This window comes from Podarcis bocagei (assembly GCF_964188305.1).
Source record: "Podarcis bocagei genome assembly, chromosome: 17".
Taxonomy (NCBI): domain Eukaryota; kingdom Metazoa; phylum Chordata; class Lepidosauria; order Squamata; family Lacertidae; genus Podarcis; species Podarcis bocagei.
This window is the reverse complement of record NC_138143.1, coordinates 25,053,366-25,074,906: the sequence shown is the minus strand read 5'-3', so window position 1 is coordinate 25,074,906 and position 21,541 is coordinate 25,053,366. Positions and strand designations below refer to the sequence as shown.

Below are 21,541 nucleotides of genomic sequence, written 5' to 3'. Positions count from 1 at the left end.
GAGTTAAAACTGTTTCCATATGTCTAGCATGTTAATAGGGTTTGTAGCCTTTGGCAACTTCATCTGCAGCTACTACCTATGTCCCCCCACCCTGTGTGTGTGTGTGTGTGTGTGAGAGAGAGAGAGAGAGAGAGAGGGGGGGGGATATGCATACACATTTGAACTGTGCTCTGATTGTGTGAATGAAACCATTATGCCTTTGTCGGGGAGATATTAATTCTCAGCAGTTATAGCTCCCCCCCCCCCTCAATTTCTTTGGGTCTCAAAGCAAACCATGGAGCATGTCAAACAATATACAACAGAAAAAGAATGCAAATAAACTTTAGCCTACATTGCCCAGCAAAGCATTTAGCCGCCCACTTGAAAAATACTTAAGTCTTGTACACATGATACACGAGGAATGTTCGCTCGTTTCACCGATCCCTTCAGACACACACACACACACACCCTAACACACAAGCAACAAAACCTGATCCTTGTCTTTATATCTGTGAGGTTGGAGTTCTTGCGAATAAAGGAGCTTTTCCCATGATGCAGTGTGATAAGGATTGGCCTACATGTAGCCCTGCAAGCCACTGCTGATGTTTTCTTGATTAGGTATCTTATCTTCCATTGAGTTGCATCAGATGAAGGTTGCTGACAGCGTAATGGCAGGGAAGGCGTCGGACAGCTCCATAAAATGGCAGCTATGTTATGACATGTCAGCTAGGACTTGGTGGATGGTAAGTTGGCGTGATAACAATTTTTTTTCCTTCCCGAAAGATTTTTTTTTCCTCCCTTCTCTTTTTGAACTCCTCCTTCATTGTTGCAATGCACGTGTTTGTAAAGTTCACATCCAGGCGCAGAAACTTCCAACTGCAAGTTGCACTGCCTCTGCGGAGCCCTGAAGCATCATAGCATGTTAGATAAGGTTTCTCTTCTATTGTGGTTGGGGTCACAGGCAGCCTTTTTAGAAATACAGTGGGAGCAGGAGGAAGGGTTAAACCCCTGTTCCTTTTCTTTAAAGAAACTAAACAACAACAACAACAACAATCCCCGCAAAATGTCAATTTTACTTTGTGCCCAGGCTGGCTGGGTGTGAGAATGTAGACCTAGAAGCAGTGATGGTGGGGAAAGAAAGCAACAATGTCATCATGTTATTGACTAATTGTTCTTGAGTTGGTCCTAAAACAGAGCAATCTGCCTATTTATTCTGTTTCTTTCTGAATAATTCTTTGGAAAGTGCATTGTATCACGTTGCGAGCTGCTTCCTAATCAGTATGCAATTGTCCCCCCCCCCCACTTCCCTTAATTTCCTCCTCCCTTTCATTGAATACAGTAACTAGAGCAACTACTGATTAATATGCCGCTTGGCATAATTAAATTTAGTTAATGAAGCTATGCATATTAAGTCCAATTCTTCTTTGTTTGGGCGAGCATGGCTTTAAAAAAAAATCATATTTGTACAGCTGCAACCGAAGGAAGGAAACAAAACAAAAAGAGAAGGGAGAACCAGGGGAGAGGCAACTTTTAAAATGTTACTGAGAGGAACCGTTTGAAAGTTTCTCTGAACAAAATACTGGGGACCAGCAACGGAGCACTTTGGGAAAGAAAAGCTTTTCTCTTCACCAGTGTTTTCATGAAATTTTATTCATATGCTCATTTTGTTGTCTAGACAATAGCCCCTTGTATGAAATAGCAATGCCATGAATGAAGACCTTCTGCTGGCAAAACCTTTCATTATGAATATTAATTTCATTCCTGAGTTGCTTTGTCTGTCCGTGTATTTTTTTACTCCTTTCATTCCCTCCTTGATTGCCTTTGCTTGTTTGTCTGGATAATTATTATGCTTACTGCATGGGCTGTTTTTTCACAATTAGTACAGTGCAGAGACAATAGACACTTTATTCATGGCCGGTGGGTATGAGGAGCGCCAATGGACAGCACGTCCCAGAGTCTGGACAGAAGGCAGCTCCCTGATTCCTAGTGCTTTCCTGCACCAAACCACTTTCCAAGGACTTTATGCTTGTTTTATTTATTTTTCCTTCCCCCAAAAGGTGATTCTTGCTATATGCAACCTCTGAGGAGGTTACATACTCAGGGAGCATTTTCATCTAAAGGATGTTTGCTGCGTGTTGTTGTTTTGTTTTTCGTTTTGTTTTTTTGCTGCGAATTTTTCACAGAGGGAAGGGAACTATTTCGACTTGTTGAGCCCTTGTACGCTGAGTGATCACGTCAATTTAGTTGCACAAAAGAAAGGGAGTCAGTGATTAAAAAGTGGTTTTGTGAGTCTATGTTTTTTAATTTGGCATTAGTACTTGGTGGTAACAGATTGCTGTTGTATGCTTTAATCAGAATTTGGTGCACGGTGCGTGTGTTCGCTCGTTATTTAAATGAGCCATTAAAGTAGCGCAACACTGTGCAGAGGATGGTATTATAAAATGTATGTTGTGACAGGTTTAATTAAATTACTGCATGTTCACAGATTTTATTGAAAAAGTAATATGCCTATGTTTTAAGAAAGGTTTCTTTAAGGACAGCTTTCCAGTAAGCTGGCATTGTTAAAAGAAAATCAATACTTTCACTCATGAGTATTTTATTGGTATAATCTTTAAAATACAGATAATTAATATAACTGTGCTTCCCTTAGTTTGTTCTGCAAGGATATTGTAAAATAAAAGTGGTATTGTAGCTCAAGGCTTCTCTTCTTATCAGATATGTACATTTAAGTAATAAACTTTAAATGAGTTCCTTCTCTTCATGTATGAGGTTTATGTGTTAACTACTGAATCAGTGATGAAACTTTTGTAAATGCACCATCTTCCGTAAGTAGCAATTGCTCACGTTGAAAAGTTTAGGTATGTAATGTTCATGCAATGACTTATCAGGGATATAAATAAACTGCACTGTATTTTCAGAGAACGCTTGAAATGTAGTGTTTTCCTGTGTGGCTTAGATTATTATCTTGTGGGAAATGAATAATTCTATGTTGGCTGCTTGGAAGGAAGTCTCATTGAAACATTTTTGACTTATATTATTAGGGTTCGGGTTAAAGCTGTGATTGTAGGCAAATTTATTTGTTCCATTTGAAGCATTCGCTTCCAAGTGAATGTGTTTAAAACAGACTTCCAGAGGGAGATTTTCTATTTGTTTACACTGATGTCATCCCATTGAATTCCATGGCACCATGCTTTAAATGTCTTTTAAGAAGTTACTTACATTTTTGAAGGGTCCATCAGTGAATATGGACTCTGATGATAAAGCGTATCACAGCCACATACTTGTTTGCATATCTCTTGATATTTCATATGCTTAAATTTTCCATTCTTTTTAGCTTCTCTCTGTTAATTTTAGGCTCCCTTCCTATACATGTTTAGCTGGGGTTTATTTCCGAGTAGATAAGGTAGATAAGAATTGTCACTTTAAAGATAAAATTTACAGGATCACTACAATGTTTACAACATTATTGCAATGTTTACAATTGTTTTTTCCTCCTTGTAAGCATTTCTGAGATGGAGAGTTTAGAAAAATATGTATGTTTTCATATGTATGTTTTCTCCTATTAAAATATTGTTCGTTTTTGAATAATGCAAATTGTAAGACTTGTGGAAGAGTCTAAAAAAGTGAACACAAAGAAAAAGGACTTTAAATAATCTTTAAAAGTGCCTGTACTTTTAAGTAGATATTGAGGGCAATAATTTATTAAACCCTGGGCCACTACTTAATGATCAGATAGATTTCTAATCCTGTTGCAAAAATATTATATTTATGATCTGCATTCATGCTTTTATTCAGTTTGGTCTTAAATTGAAGAAAATATTTGAATGGTGTTTATTACGAACAGATTTCCCCCCCCCCCCATATTTATGGTAATCTAGCTTATATAAGTAGGGAAGCTTAGGCACATTTTGGGTTTCAAGCTCAATATTTGCAATTTAGCTTGTGTAAAAAGTATGTCTTAATAATATTAAAAACTAGGTTATAATCAAAGCTAAGGTTCTGAAGCTGTAGTAAAGTATGGACAGTAATCTCTGAGATGCTGTACCGCCTAATTTTCTTTTCTTTTTTTCATTTAGTAAGCAAGTGTTTTGAAAGAAATTGTGCCCATATTGGTCTTTCAGGCTTTAGTTATCAAAAATATAATGTAATCACACGCTGTGTTGTGGGTTGTTTGTGTTAATGCAACTTGTCATATGCTACGTTCAACTTAATGAAATAAAGAGAGTGCCTAAATATTTTGCCCAGATTAACTTTGATTTTTGCTTTCATGGAAATACTAATAGCAGGAGTTCCAGCAGGCCACTCTTGTCTTACAATATATCTCCACAGATTTCAACCGTTTGCTTGCTTTATTTTCAGAGCACCACAAGTCCAGCATTTACTGTGCTAACGAAACTTTTGTTTTCAATAGACTTGCGACATAATTGATTTAAAAGCAAATGGATATATAATGTTGAAGATACCATCAAGGAGGATCTTCTGTAAATGTAGAGGTTAGAAGGGGTAAACTACAGCAGTATTTGTGAGCTGCTCGTTAGCATCACAAACATATCATATAATTTTCAAAAGAGGCATTTGGTTCTGTATAATAGAACTATTTCTACTTTTGTGTATCTGTCTTGATCAGAACACTTGTTCCTGTTATAAACCACCGTTAAGTAAATGAATTGGGTTTGGCATTTCAGATGCAGCGAATGCTTTTGTTTATTAAGGTTTATGATTCTTCTTCATTAACAAGTGTACTTGGTTGCTTTGTAATCAGATTAGGGCAGCAATCCTGTACACACCAACGAGAGAGGAAGTACTTTGAACTCAGTGTGACTTACCTCCAAGTAAACCTGTGTTAGGCCGTAATACAACACCAAGCAAAGGGGGTCTCCTTACATAGGAAAGTATATGTCTGTATGTACCTGTGGCATTCACAGATGTTCTTTAGACTTGGTTCTTGTAGACAGCTGGAATATCATAAATCAACTTTCATCCTTTCTGATGCAGATACCTCTTGTTTTTAAGGTAATTTAGGAACTGCAGTCCTATGTCTCCGTCGTATTCCTTGCTTCATTAAGGAAATGGAATGTAGAAACTTTGTCGAATTCCAACATAAAAACATGGACATGGCGGCTTCCATGTTAGTTATGATTTTAAAATGTATGGGAACAATCCTGCCACAGTTAAGCATTTTTGTGCTGGATCATGTTTGATAGTGCTCGGAAGGAGGAAAAGGTTATCTTCATATTTGGGTTTGTTTCAGTCTGCCCTTAGTCTACCAACATTGATGATACTTCTTGCTACAAATGTAAAAATCGGACTTTTTTCCAGTTTGCTAATCTCTTCAGTTAGCATATAGTATCTATTGGATGATACTGTCTGTTACACGTTTATACTGTCTTTTAAAAGTCTGCATATAGCTCTTAATTTTGCATAATACATGCTAAGTGAAAGTTTGGAAATGTGTAATGTTAAACACAATTCATATGCTTTCAATTTGCTGATGAAAAATGGAAAACGAATGGCAAGTGCTATGGCGAAAACTGATAATGCCTATCTCGTAACACCTTCTGAATGTGAGATACTTACTTAAAAGTCTTGAAAACCCAGAAGAAAATTGGTGCAGATTATTTAAATAATGTCAGTATTGCCATATTATTGTTTAACTAGCATTATATATACAAATGAAGGACAAATGAAGGAAGAGAGCCAGTGTGGTGTAGTGGTTAAGAACGGCGGACTCGTAATCTGGGGAACCGGGTTCGCGTCTCCGCTCCTGGGTGCAGCCGCTGGGTGACCTTGGGCCAGTCACACTTCTTTGAAGTCTCTCAGCCTCACTTACTTCACAGAGTGTTTGTTGTGGGGGAGGAAGGGAAAGGAGATTGTTAGCCGCTTTGAGACTCCTTAAAGGGAGTGAAAGGCACGATATCAAATCCAAACTCCTCTTCTTCTTCTTCTATTCACACTGTTTCAGTAATTCAATCACTATGGTCTTGATTTCACACCTTTCGGGTTGATTTCTCAGATAAAAACTTCACATAGAGTTCACAGTTAATAACACAGCATTGCATTTGTTCACAGCACTGAAGCAGTCCTTCAATCAGTAGTACGCCTTATACAAACAAACAATCAAATCATAACTTAATATACAACTGAGCTCTGCACTTGGAAATATCCTAACAGCTCCTTTAGAATGTTTCCCTGGGCAACCCAATCCTATCTCCTGCTTTAATTGCAACCAAAGCTTGTACCGTAGCAGCTAAAACAGGATCCTACTCCAAGTTCACAGCTGCACACCTTGCCCTCCTTATCTTTAAACTGTTAGATCCTGTTACACCTTTATATATGGCAACAGCTCTGGAGCAATGCTGAAATACTTTATTGTCACTTGTACAACTTGTATACAGTGAGATTACACAAGCACCCCCCCACTCAGCTCTCTTAGTCTTAATTCCCCTCGTTTACTGATACACACACACCAAACCCAAAAGTCAGTTGCCCTGTTGTTATCTTTTCATTCGGCAGCCTAACAGCCCACGGATAGAAGCTGTTCTTTACCCTGTTGGTGCGACTAATCATGCTTCTATATCTTCTGCTGGAGGGCAGGAGATCAAGAAAGTGCCAGCCAAGGTGTGAATCATCTCTGAGAATTTTCCTCACTCTCCTGAGGCAAGGTTCTTCCGCTATTTCATCCAGCAGATTCACGGGACAGCTCATAATACCTTGTGCTGTATTCACCACCCTCTGTAGGCACTTCCTATCAGTTGATGTCAAACCAGCGTACCACACAGTGATGCAGTATGAAAGGACACTTTCTATTGTTGAACGGTAGAAGGATATCATCAAATGTTGATTGACACCGTTCTTCCGTAATACTCTGAGATGAAGTCTCCTTGGGCTCTGTTCTGGAGCCCCTTTGAGTGTGGGGCAACTGTGATGGTGGCCCTATCCTCAGAAGAAGTTGTGTCGCTTTGCCATGGAAGGGGTTGTAAGTCACATTGAGTTACTTGGTAAGAAAAACAACTAACAAATGCAAGAAATAATAATAATAATGACAATTTCCCAGTGTGCTGATTCAGTGGTGTTGATGGATATGCTGAACATATCCCAACATAGGGGTGGAAGGATTTACCGGAACAGATTTGGGCTGATGGGCCTGATCCTGAACCATGCTACTTCTCCTTCAGTAGCGCATAAGGTTTGGCTGCAGATGCACCATGTACCCTGTACAGCTTGCATACCACAGGTCATGCTATGAAAAAAGTGACAGAGAAAGGATACACTGCCATGTTAAGCTAGTAAGTTAGGAGTTACAAGCTGTCTGTGCCAAAAAATGTTTGGAGGTAAGTTTACCTTGGTGACATTTTCTTTTAATGAGAAGCTCCTACCACTATATAGTTGCATGTCAAATGTCCCTCATGGTTCTCTAGAGCAATATTCTTTCAGTTGCAAGTGAAAGCTGGAAAACCTTTAAAGAACTGCTAGACAATGGCATCTTGCCATTCACTTCAGTTGTATTGCATAGTCTGGCAACAGTCCAGCGTACTCTTGTGTGTTTTTAACATCCTATTGTTATCAAAGGGCCGAGGTGCAGTGCAGAGAAATTGCCTTCCTTGTCCTTTTTTCTTTTTCTTTCAGAAACTAGGCAAAAGTCTTGATTGAATTAATTTTAATAGGCTCTGTTTCTTAAAGTTTTCCCTTCTCCAGAATGACCACAATCCAAAGGGCTACCTGCACACATTTTTGCTCCCCTTTCTTTTGATAGCTCAATGATGCCTGAAAAATCACTCTTGAAGGTTTGGGGAGATATCCCCCTAGAGCCACATCTGATTGGGGGGTGGGGATGCAGCTGGGGAAAAATTGGGGCTTATTCCCCATGTTTGTGGAAACCGCATTATTTCTTGACATGGCCAGAAGCCTCAGCAATCACACCACCAGTCTACAGGGTTTGAGGATGGAATGATGTAGTATGATCAATAACAAACACCAATTTTATGTTTCCATACATATTAAGAGACACGGGTGGCACTGTGGTTTAAACCACTGTGCTGCTTGGACTTGCTGATCAGAAGGTCGGAGGTTCGAGGCCCCGTGATGCTTTGAGCTCCCGTTGTTTGGTCCCAGCTCCTGCCAACCTAGCAGTTCAAAAGCACGCAGTGCAAGTAGACAAATCTGTACTGCTCCAGCGGGAAGGTAAATGGCATTTCTGTGCGCTGCTCTGGCTTCACAGAAAAACTGTCTGTGGAAGCAGACAAATGCCGGCTCCCTCGGCCTGTAAAGCAAGATGAGTGCCACAACCCCAGAGTCGTTCGTGACTGGACTTAACTGTCAGGGGTCCCTTTACCTTTACCATATGTATGAAGAACAATTGAACCTGACATTGCAAAACTGCCTTAATTTTTTCAGTACATTTGGCTGAAATGCAATAATGTAGCAATTTGAAAGCTAACCACCACCCCGATATTGGTGGACTCCAACCTCCATCAGCCCCTTCCAGCACCGCCAACACTCAGAGATGTTGAGATTTATAGTCCAACAGAACAGAGACAGCCACACATTCCCCAGCCTTGCAATAACAGGGCAAAAGCTATGTTTTTCTCATTCATTTTGGTGGACTCTTGCTAGGTAAACAACCAGATTGTATTGTTCTCTCGTTCTCTCTCGTTCTCTCTCTCTCTCTCTCTCTCTCTCTCTCTCTCTCTCTCTCTCTCTCACACACACACACACACACACACACACACACACTCTCTCTCTTAGTACAACTTCATGACCTGGCCAGGTATGCCTGAAGTTACCAATATATGAAATTCTCTGATCAATGGTGCCTTTGTTTCTAAATCTAGTCTGCCTTGACCCCTCTCCATGCCGCTCAACCCTCTTTGGTATTCAGCCAACAATAGGGAGTCACTTTGCTTGTTTTGTGTTTTAAAAGTTCTAAACAGTTGGGGTGCTAGATTTAATTTGACAGCAACTAATCTCTGCTGATGCATATACATAAACATAGTCAACGCCTATGAAGACCTTCCCCAGATAGGTACAGTTTGGAAGATGACACAAGATCTCTGTGCAAGGGTTTAATAACTAGTCTGGGCTTGTTTTTGCATTTTCTCAACATCAAAGCAAGCAAAATTCCAAGATATGGGCCAGGATCGAAAGAATGGCGTAGCTACTTTTGCATGCCCAAGGAAACTCTGAACTTCCGTTTATGTAGCATCTACTCTCTGTGCAGAGCTGTCAATGTTTCCCTTTTTTTAAGGGAAATTCCCTTATTCTGAATAGGATTCCTCACAAGAAAAGGGAAAAGTTGACAGCTATGTCTCTGTGCTGCATGGCAAACGTCTTTTGAAGGGGTTGAGGGGTTGTCAATAGGAGCTTGCAATGCAGCATGAGGGACTTGCTATTTAAGTGGCGTGTGAGAAAGCTGTTTGGGCTTGGCAAAAGTAGCACCGATTCACAAAAGTGCATGGAGAAATGCCGCTGTGAGTGGGATTGTAGAACTGTGGAACTGCCATCTGTTTTCATGATTCTTACTGCATGTATCCCAGGATCTGAAATCATATTTCTGTGTGCATAGCCCATAGCCCCAGCCTGTTGAATTAGTGTATTGAGATACACTGATCCATTGAAACATCTGCTTCAATCTTTTGTTTTAATGTTCTATATCCATTTCAGTTAGGGGTGGGTTAAATGCTCTGGGCCTTGTATGTTGATTTCTCCATACTTTTTCTTCTTCTCAGCTAGCATTGATTTCCAGGGCCAGTAATGAAAGTTCTTGGGCCTCTGCCCCCACCCTTGTCACACAAAGTGTCCTCCTGAAACTTTCAGGGAGAGTCCTCTTTGGTCCTCGGATCAGGCTGCCAACATTTTTTCTCGTGTGAACATGGCCGTTGCTCCCCTTCATGGTGTTTCATTTGCCGGAAATCTGAGGGAATGTAGCACAGCGGAATGAAGACTCTCACATTTCAAGTCCCCTAACTATACCATGGAAGAAGAAACTATTGGGCTAAGGCTTTACCATCTAGCTTACACAGTATAATAAGTAGTTCAGAAAGTAGCCATTAGAAAAAATTACATCTAGCTCTTTTGGGACATGTTGCTAACAGCGATGGTGGAATTATTTATTGTTGCAATGATGGCTTAAATAAAAAGAGCACAGTGTAATGATCTTTGGGTATATAAAGCATGTTTTTAAAAGCCACAGGTTTACATATTAACTTTATCCAATGAACTGAATTATACATGTTAAAGGATGCATATGTGAATAATGATGGCATGTGTTAGTTTTTAGTGACTAGAAGCCAAATTGGAATTCATTTATTCCATTGATCTTTGGAGTCCAAAATACAGATGTGAGATGGGCCTTTTGCTGGCTGGAATATAAACAAAGCAGTACAGTACAGTAATATATTATTATTACTGTGCTTTCATAAGTAAGCTAGGCTAGCAAGACTTTTAGTTTGTACAGTCTTAAATGCTACATACAGTGAGTAGAACAGGAATTCTTTTTAATGTGCTTGCCTTAATAGAACAGATACTCTCTTTGATTTTTCATTCTTTTCATCTGTTGTTTTATGCTTTGCAGATTGGGTTTTTTAACCAGGGGTCATAATGATAATAAAATTATACAAATAAATAGACCAGGTCTTCTCATGTTATTTGTACATCACAAAAATAGCACAATAAATTTGCAGTAATAATCTACAACATATGGTTCATTATTAGTGGTCAACATACAAGTTCTTGATTCATAGAGTGGTTTAAATAAAAACAATAACGATAGCAAAGGGGAAACGGGATAGAGCAGAGTTAACAGATAACATTCAACTGAGCACAGTTGAAACGTCTTTTCAGAAGCGCTTTGCAGCTTCTGAAAGATCTGGTCACGTTAGGCACTTCATACAACACACTTAGATCTAGTTAAAAGTGTTTTATGCAATTGCTTTTTAATGAGCAATTTCACAGAGGAATACTAGGCAGATATCAAAATTCCATAAATGAAGGGAAGAATTTGTCGTTTTTTATTTTTATTTTAGCATACTTTTCAGAGTAATGAAGCTTTCAGAATGTTGCATTTGGGGTGGTTGAGTTTGATGCCTGATGTTGCTGAATTCCATATGGATATTTTAATTAACTTTAAAGCATATCAGCATGGCAGCATGTTCTGGTCCTCATTTGATGCTATGGCACAAAACTGGAAGGGTAACTAACAGTATCTGGGCAGGGAAAGGCATAACATGCTATTAGAATGTTACTAAAAGAGAACCAACATGTGAAAATTAGAAGACGGCTTGAATTGTGAAAAGCAGTGAGTGTCTTTCTTCCCTGGTCATGAAAAGTTAAAATTACAAGAAGCAGAATATATAAATTATGATTCCTGATAGCCTACTAAGTCCTCAAATTAAATCAGACTGATTTGTTGTATTCCTGAGGTTGCTATCGCTTAAGTTGCCTTTTGAAAAGTCACAAACTATTTAGCTTGATCTCCTGTTTGCTTCCCTGTGCTAAAATCTGCCTCGTGGTTTATTAAATTCCTCCACAGGTGGGACTTCTGTTCCTCTGCAGCACTTCAGATATTTGGCACTTTTAAAAAAAGAAAAGATTTGATACATTTCTGAATAGGAGCTGCCACATTTTTAAAAAGTGTTCTAAAGTTTCGCTTCTTTGTTTTGCTGCCCTTGTTCAACATGTGCTGTGAGATTTATCAGCCTTTAACTGTTCTGTAGTCTGCGGATTGATTTGCATTTAACTTTTTTACTTATATCTCACAAACAGAGTGTCTGGATGTACAATGACAAAAATACTGGGAAGGACGGCGGGCTTTCTTTCCCTATCAGCGTCCTACATTTTACTAGCAGTAATGAGCTGTCACAGTGTGAGTTCTGCAGATGAGATTAGCGCATGGAAGAATGAGTAGACCTGTACACAGGAAAAATAATTAAATCAAGCAGAAAATAACAACAGGCATGTTACTGGTGTTCAATATGAAACCAGGGCAGGATTGAATCAGGCTGTTGAACAGTAAATGGATAGTGCAAAAAAAAAAAAGAGGGGGAAAAGGCCACACATGTGTTTAGAAGTATTTGTGTTAAATTCTAAAAAGTGTTTACTATTTATTTAATACTTACTGAGATGATCAAGGGTTCTGCATATGTAAACTGCACATAATTTCTGTAGGACGGAGGAAGAGTTTGCATTTTATCCAGTGCTGCGTCCTGCAAGCTCCTTGCTAAAAGGGCTTTTAGGTGTAAGTTAGACATCCCCATGTATAATGTTTATTAGTGACATTCCTTCTCTGACAAATGGCAGGAATTCGCAAGTGCACAGGTGTAACGGCCAACAGGTAGGTATGTAATCTGTTCCTGTGTAATAAGAGGAGAAGAGTGATTGGTTCCTTCCTTAAAATATTCACTACTATATTCTCTGTGTTCCACAGAGCAGTTGAAGGGAGAAATTCAAGATTTAGCAGTGGCCCTCAGAGTGATGATTGCTTTGTAATGGAACAAATTCAATTACATGAAATATTAGACTCTTCTCTCGCTGCCTTAGCACTCTTCAATCTATTTAGAGAAGTCAGGGGAAAAAAGAAGCCTATTAACAGATGCCTGGCTGCCTCGGCACAGAGAGGAAAACCATAATTTGTATGTAATCCCTAATGCAAACAGTTGTTCATTAAGAAACAAAACTAATGTAATCTTGATTATTTGCTTGGATTTCTACTCTATCATGTTGTTTTGTACAGCTGGCAGGCTAATGTAATTTTACTAAGAAACCCAAAGCAATCTGGTACTCAGACAACACCATGCAGATTTAGGTAAATTCTGGACCCAGATTAGCATAATACTAACTAATCACGAATATCATTTGCATTAATTAGAGTATTGAGACAAGATTTTTCTTTTTTTAATGGAAGAAAATTGAAAGAAAGATTAAGGACAAGAGCTTATGAGCCCAGTTTTTCTGGATGCAAGCATCCAACAGATGATTTATTCCATAATGCCTAATATTTTAATGTTTAAGTATTAATTAAAGTATTGGGGAAAGATTGTTTCTAATTGGAAGGAAACTGAAAGAGAGATTAAGGGCAAAGATTATGAACTGCTTTTGCTTAAGGCAAGTGTGTAGCAGATGATTTCTCCTATAATGACAAAGAGCTTAAAATGTGTAAAAGATAGGGTGACTAATACACTAAGGAGTTTAGACAATGTAAAGGTTTTCTTAAGTGTACATTTTTCTCAACATACAATTTCCTATGCTTAAGGAAATAGCCACAAAGTTAACTTGAATCAATCTCCCCCCCCCCCACCTCAACGGTGCTTACTAGGTATAACTCATCCCTCATCAAAACTGAATGAAAACATTATAAATCATTAAGTTTGTAAAATTACCAATATAAAAAACAGCATAAAAGGCAAAATTACACTTCATGTTAACTAACGCAAACTCATTTGTTGGTCCCCTAATGTTTGCGCCAACATAGCAAACACTTGAGGGGTAAAGTAATGACTTGCGTGAGTTGAAATAGCTATCAGATCAAATATACCACTGGCTGAAGTTTCATATAATCTCAGATGTAATATTTCCCCATTCTGGCAGTTCACACATTTAGCAGCAAATCAGTACAGCCTGTGCAGGCATTAGCAAAATAGTCCTTAACTGTAGTCCCAAATGTCTGATTCAGTCTTCTCATGGTTAACTGTTGCCTGGAACAACTAAAGTGAAACAAGGAACGATACATAGCTTGACACCGATGACCCTCTGTTCTTGGCAGTGGAGGCAATAAGATGGCACACCAGATTTTTCAGTATAAGGAGAACCATAAACCTTGGGAAAATATACATATATTTTAATAAGAGACATAGAACTCCTATAGCAGAGTTATCAGAAGCTGGTAACAGTGTGCTAGCAATTGTGACCCAGTCAAGACACCCAGTTGAAAGAAGATGTTCCTAGAGGAAGAGGCCAAATTTTCCTTGGCAATATCCCATCTAGCACCATCTGCTGAAGAGTGTGTAATTGTTTCTGGTGAGAAATACTTTCTGCTTCTTATTACAGTGCACCAGACCTTATTGCAGGAACAAAATCCAGAGCAAACTGCATGAACTGGAGTTCTTGTATGCATTGGCTGGCAGAGTGGTCTCAAAACACATACCAAGCCAGGGGAAGGAGTGGATTAAGTAGGTCAGAGGAACAGACTAGCACAAAAAATTCATCAAGCACTTCCAGAGTCAGAGAGGCATGGACTTCTAATGCAAAGCCTTTGTAGTTTTCACAGGTGCCTTGCTGAACAGCCCAGAAGGCTCTCTGCCTGGTTCCCTGTAACTTTACTTCTTGCAGTGAGGGACTCAGAGCTGGACCTCAGTGTCCAGGCTAGACAATAGGGATGGAGAGGCTCCTTCAGGTATACAGGGCCAATGCCATTTAGGGCTTTAAAGGTCAGCACTTTGAATTGTGCTCGGAAACATACTGGGAGCTAATGTAGGTCTTTCAGGACTGGTGTTATATGGTTCCAGTGGCCGCTCACAGTTTTCCTGCTGCATTCTGGATTAGTTGTAGTTTCCGAGTAACCTTTAAAGGTAGCCCCACCTAGAGTGCATTGCATTAGTCCAAGCAGGAGATAACCTGCTGGAGAGACAGTGTGCAGGCAGGGAGGGTCTCAGCCAATGTATCAGGTGAAGCTGGTAAACAGCTGCCCGGACACAGAATTAAGTTGCGCCTCAATGGACAGCAGTGAGTCCAAAATGGCCCCAAGGCTGTACACCTGTTCCTTTGTGGTACAGTTACATCATTCAGGACCAGGGAGTCACCCACACCTGCCCACCTTCCCCAGAAACAGTGCTTCTGTCTTGTCGGGATTTGACCTCAATCCATTAACTGCCATTCATCCTCCAACCACTTCCAGACACACAGGACCTTCATTGCATTCGCTGGTTCTGATTTAAACGAGAGGTAGAGCTGTGTATCATCTGTATACTGATGAACACCCAGCCCAACCCCCCTGATGGTCTCTCCCAGTGGCTTCATATAGATGTTTGAAATGATGGGGGAGAGGACAAAGCCCTGAGGCACCCCACAAGTGAGCAGCCATGGGTCTGAACACTGTCACCAGTTTCTGGACACTGCCCAGGAGGAAGGAGCAGAACCACTGGGTAACAATGCCCCCAACTCCTCTAGATGGTCCAGAAGGATACCATGGTTGATGGTATCAAAAGTCCCTGAGAGATCTGGCAGAACCAAGAAACAGCTTCCACTGTCAGTTGGTGGTAGGGTTACAGTTTTAACTGAGGAGGGGATCACTCATTGAACCTTTCCAGGTCTTTTGCAAACATATGAAATGTAGTTTAAAACAGAAAACATTTTCTTCTTTAGAAAAGCACTGGTGGGGTGTCTTTCTGCTAAAGAGTAAGAACCAGTCCTTAAACTTGGTTCAGAGGCAAGAGGACATGGGAAAGGAGAGATAAGGAAAGCTATCTAGCTAAAGTTTAAGCAGAGGTAAGAAAGAAGGCTGAACACCCACAGTTCATTGCAGGGGACAGTGTCTCAAAAAGATAGTTGTGTGCCAGCTTTCTGAAAGTGCTCCAAAGAGCTGAATGAAATAGGGATATGGCCTGCACTTATTTTATTAAGCATACGACTTTGCCCTGAATCTGAAAGGACTGGAAAAGGAGGAGTGAGGAGCAAATTCTCATGACACTTACACAACAAATGATACAGGTGGAGAGTTTCCTGGAATAGCCTGAGTCATGCCGATTGAAGACTTATCCATGTTTTCTCTTGTTCCACTGCTTCCCCCCTGTGGAAAACCACTCCTTAGCGCTCAATTAGAGCAAACAGCAATTCTGGCTCCCCCCCTGCCAGATTTATGCATAAGCTAAACAAGGTGTAGCTTAGGGCCCCCCTCTCACGCCCCCCCAAAAAAAAAATTAAAGAAAATAATGGGTGTATATTTCCAAATGGAAATATACATCCATGGGAGGACAGATCTATACATCGTGGAAGGACAGATCGTGAAGATGAGGCTCCAATACTTTGGCCATCTCATGAGAAGAGAAGATTCCCTGGAAAAGACCCTGATGTTGGGGAAGATTGAGGGCACAAGGAGAAGGGGACGACAGAGGACGAGATGGTTGGACAGTGTTCTCGAAGCTACAAACTTGAGTCTGACCAAACTGCGGGAGGCAGTGGAAGACAGGAGTGCCTGGCGTGCTCTGGTCCATGGGGTCATGAAGAGTCAGACACGACTAAACGACTAAACAAACAACAACAACAACATATTTCCAAAATATAAGATAAAAAAACAAATAAAATAAAACCTAAATACAGCAACAGTGTTGTTGTGTAGACTCCTATGATGTAAGTAATGGGCCCTGCCTGCTAGCCTGCTCCCTAAAATACCACTGGTTTCCTCATTTCTATATATGGGGTACCTACATTCTTCATGGACTGGTTGCATGGCAAAATGTGCAAATGGCTTTAGATACCTATTAGGTCCATAAGTTACCATATAGCACATATTCAACACCAAAAAAACAGTGACAATTTGTTGTTGACATAGGACAGCTGGACATATAAAGGGCCCCATTACCTTCAGTAGCTTAGGGCCTCATCAAACCTAAAGCCGACTCTGCTTCGCCTGGATTGTCATTTCTTCTGATCCATCACTAAAGAGTGGGATTTTCCTTGGAAAGAAACTGGGCAAGGGGAAAAACCACTCAAGCCCATGCCTAGAAAACATGGGTCAAGCGGAAGCATGGATGAGCCCTTTGTGGCAAGTCACAGAACCAGACCTCAGCTGTAAGACCGGCTCTGCTCTTCTCCTCTGGTTTTAGAACCAATGGCTTCAAGTTACAAGGAAGAAGATTCCGACTAAACATCAGAAAGAACTTTCTGACAGTAAGAGCTTTTTGGCAGTGGAACGGTCTCCCTCGGGAGGGAGGTTTTAAATCAGAAGTTGAACAGCCATCTGTCATGGATGCTATATTTGATTTCCTGCAATTCAGAGAAGAAGAAGAGGAGGAGGAGGAGTTTGGATTTGATATCCTGCTTTATCACTACCCTAAGGAGCCTCAAAGCGGCTCACAATCTCCTTTCCCTTCCTCCCCCACAACAAACACTCTGTGAGGTGAGTGGAGCTGAGAGACTTCAGGGAAGTGTGACTAGCCCAAGGTCACCCAGCAGCTGCATGTGGAGAAACAGAGATGCGAACCCAGTTCACCAGATGAGTCTACCGCTCTTAACCACTACACCATACTGGCTCTCCTCCTGGAGAGAGTTAGACTCAATGACCCCCCCCCCCAGGGTCCCTTCCAGCTATACAATTCTATAATTCTTTGTAGCATGAATCTTCGTAGTCCTAGCTCAAATTCAAGTCAGAGTAGATGAGAAAAAGATGGAGCACACCTAGAGCATATTCCTGGTTTGTCCTTTGATGTTTGAGGCACTTGATGCCATATGGTGACAGTTGATGAACAGGTAGCCAGGTTGGCTCACCCGCCTGTCAAAACGGGCTTGCAGAGTGTGTGTACCCCTGGTGTAGGGACATGAATTGTCATCTCTGTTAAACAAGTACAGTAATACTTTAGCAATGTTGGCGAATATAAGCGCGACACATATATTGGATTTCTAGAAATGTACATGAAAGGAAAGAAATTTCTGGGCCCTTCACAGAGATAAACATCTTAATATTCAATATGACAGCTATTTTAGAAATTCTCAGCTGCCAGTAATTCAAAATCCCAATGGCATGTTACACCATGCTATGCAGAAACTTTTATTCCTCAAATACTGATCTTTCTGCAGAGAAAGCACTTTTTAAAATAGGCCCAGAGAAGTTACTTCTCTAATTAATATGAAACATGAACTAGCATCAGGCGAGCGGAGTGATAACTTGCAGAGACAATGGTACTTCCTCTCCAATTCCAACTCATGTGCAGGTCAGTAGTATTAATGTAATGGAACAGCTTGTTTTACTCTGGAACATTTTCTCAGTACTCTGAAATGCCTCTTCATACTTCTAAAATACTAAGAATTCATTTCATCTTTAAAATGTGTGGGCCCCTATAGCTGTACCAAATGAAGACAGATTTTGACAGCAGGTTAATCTTCTGTGTTCAAGTAAGCTGTAGAGTTGGTAGTCATGGTACGACTGTGGAAACCGCAAATTCTAATTTTAAAATGACACTTTGTGAAAGGCATTGTGTGTTCTAATAAGAGGACTTGGTAATAAGAGGACCTATTGGGCAAGAAGTACATTTTTTACCCTAGCACACCCTCCACCCCATCCCAGAAATATTTGCTGGAGATTGCCTTTGTAGCCTTTAGACAACCTATCTTGTTTATTGGATACTTAAGACGGAGTTTGGCTAGAGTGTTATTTACTCCAGAGTGGACAAGCAGTAATTGTTCAAAGTACATGAAACATTTGTTTCTTTTCTTTTTAACTTACTTGCCGTTGACCTAGTATATTCTGAAATATACTATTATATTCTGAAATGTACTGTAATGTTATGGTACACTGTCCTGTAACTGTATTAAAGATAGTCCTGAACTATTTCTAAAATCTGAGGCTTGTTCAGCCAGGGAAACAAACTCCATAATGACTAGTTCAACCATGGGAATTACGGTAGTACATATGGGCACATATGGATTCTGTTAGGGCACTTTAGATATACGGTAGATCCTGCTGAAAAGAAGCTTAATTAGATAATTTTTGATATATCATCCAATACTTTTTATAGATTTTGAGCAAAAAGTTGAGTAAGACGTCTTTCATTTGAATAGGCCTGGATTAAGAATACATATAAAATTTGTTTATGGGCTTAACTTGGGGAGTTCTTTCTTGATTCTCCAAGATATTGACTACTTTCTCAGTCTTATCCCTGATTCAAAAAGGAGGTTATAAGGCCTGTTTACTTCTCTGCACCTTTGAAAAGGATTAGAAGCTCTCAATCCTTTGATTATTTCTAAGGGAATGACTAACAGTATGTATAATTTTCTCGAAGTCATTATTTTACAATAAAATGTCAGCAAATTTTATTTTGTCCTCACTTATTCCCTGTTTTAGGCGAAAGCCTATATTGTTGCATAGCTACCTAAATTCGTTATGCTGTTAGTTTGGCATTATGCCAAGACTATTTCTTGGTTTTGCTGTGATTAACTAACCTATCAATGCTGGGGGGGGGGTGTCACTGCCTACTCTTAGACCCAATTCACACATAACATTAAGTCAAATCATGGCTTAGTACAAAATAGGAAATGAGTGGATCCTCAGAGAGAAGATAATGGTGCTTTGCCTGTCCTTTGGTCTTGCTGCTGGCATGCAGTCTAAATTCAGGCTGTGCTGTAGTCAAGGATTCTTCTGTGGCTTACAGCTTATGGTATGTCTAGGGGACGTAAATAACAAACCCAGGTTTCGAGGCAATGCTAAGCCAAGCCATGAGTTGTCTCACAGCAGTGCAGCAGCTGTGGCACCAGGGAAGGAGCAAAGAGCTTTCAGTGTCTCTGCACTTTGCTTGTTCCTATGGGTTGCCATAAACGGGACTCAGGTGGCACTGAATCCCTGCAATGGGGTGAGCTCCCGTTGCTCGGTCCCTGCTCCTGCCAACCTAGCAGTTCGAAAGCGCGTAAAAGTGCAAGTAGATAGATAGGTACCGCTTTAGCGGGAAGATAAACAGTGTTTCCGTGTGCTGCTCTGGTTCGCCAGAAGCGGCTTAGTCATGCTGGCCACATGACCCGGAAGCTGTACGCCGGCTCCCTCGGCCAATAAAGCAAGATGAGCGCCGCAACCCCAGAGTCGGTCACGACTGGACCTAATGGTCAGGGGTCCCTTTACCTTTACCTTTTATTGGTTGCCATATTTCAAAAAGTAAAAACCAGGACACCCCAAAATTTCTTGAGCGTTTTTTAGGAAGACCCCAAAAGATCAGCTCTGCCTTTGAAAACCTGCTAATGTATGGCTAACTTTCATGCGAACTTTGTGCTACATGTGAAGTGAGCTTTAGGATTGTGTCTGGCTATTCCTGGCACCAAGGCATGGCCCGTCACCATTCATAATTATTTCACATTCTTGATTAGTGATTGCGATGATCTTACACAGGGATTTTTCACGGTAAGTACATAGAATTGTAGGGTTGGAGTGATCATTTGGTGATATTACGGCAGTGGACAAAGCTGTATTGTAACTTTTGAATAAATGTGTTTTATTTTTTTTTTTAAAAAAACAAAGAATTGTAGGGTTGGAAGGGAACCCGGGGGTCTTCTATCCCAACCCCCCGCAATGCAAGAATCTCAACTCAAGCATCCATGACAGATTGATTGGGAAGCCACAGCCAATCACTGTTTCCCAGCATGTATCTGCCACAAGCTCCACATAGAAAATCAGCATGTGTTATGATGCTGTCAGATTTTGAGGGGCATGATAATAGGGTTCAGGGGTGAGACTCTACCTAAGTTAGGCACTTTTACATTTATCTGATTTCAGTGAGAGTATCATAGGCACCAGCTCTAGGGAGTCCTGGGTGCCAGGGCACCCACAAAAATTATTTTTGTGCTTAGCACCCACAACACAGTTTCTACGGGGAGTCATGTCGGAGCCCCGACACAATCTTCCAGACAACATCCAAAGCTCTGTGAAGCCTTGGAAGTGACTTCCAGAAGAAATCAGAAGTCATGTTGGAGATCTCGCGAGGCCTCCCAGGCATCTGCTGTGCCTCAACCTTCCCAATGGGAGCCCAGTGGAAACACCTGGAACCCCTGGAATCTTGCACCACTCATGGAGATTGGGGTGAGATGTAACAGTATTGACACATGCTTAACAATGGGTCAAGTGTCCCTATTTTCCAGGGACAGTCCCGGATTTACAGAAGCTGTCCCAGTTTCTGATTTGATCCTTAGGATGTCCCTATTTTCGTCGGAGAATGTCAGAGGGTATGGAGTTATGTGACCCCCAAGCCAAGGAGATAACTAACTATACTACCTTTAGAAGACATCTGAAGGCAGCCCTGTATAATAATAAGGACTTTTAAAATGTTTTATTGTCTTTTTATATATGTTGGAAGCTGCCCAGAGTGCCTGGGGCAACCCAGTCAGATGGACAGGGTATAAATAATAAAATTATTATTATTATTATTAGTGTGGTATAGGATGTCCTAATTTTCATTGGCAAAATGTTGGAGGGTATGCTGTAAAAGCTTCACCTGGCGTTAATTATTTCCCCAAATCCGTGAGTCCTTCAGCTTTCAGGGCTCACTATTCCCTTTGTTATAATGTTCTACAGCTTAGGTGTGTGATTATGTAGAGGAATTATGACCACAAAGTACCAGGAAGTGTCAGAGACAGGATAAAGTTCTATTCAAGACATTATCCTGATCCTATCACTGGTCTGATCCGCAATGATAATTCTTACATTCTAAATCTTACTTTCCAGTTTAACCTGTGGCTTCACGATGATGACCCAGTTTTTTTGTTTGTCGTCTTTCTTGCTAGCATTAAGACCCCTGGTTTTTGCCCTGTCTTTCCTGAAATTCATCTGATAAAAGCTATTATTGTAAGTTCACTTGTCTTCTCTTTTTATTCACTG

The 21,541-nt window shown here is 40.5% G+C and overlaps 1 protein-coding gene across 3 annotated transcripts in view; it reads left to right on the top strand.

The window, feature by feature from the left end:
- The first annotated feature begins 611 nt into the window (after positions 1-611).
- The window catches only part of NFIB (nuclear factor I B), a 307,373-nt gene continuing 286,443 nt past the window's right edge, over positions 612-21,541 (top strand). For all 3 annotated transcript variants that reach the window (XM_081176522.1, XM_081176529.1, XM_081176528.1), the window contains exon 1: positions 612-722. In XM_081176522.1, coding sequence (XP_081032648.1) covers positions 627-722 — 96 coding nt within the window. In that variant the 5' untranslated portion in view covers positions 612-626. The remainder of the gene's footprint in view (positions 723-21,541) is intronic.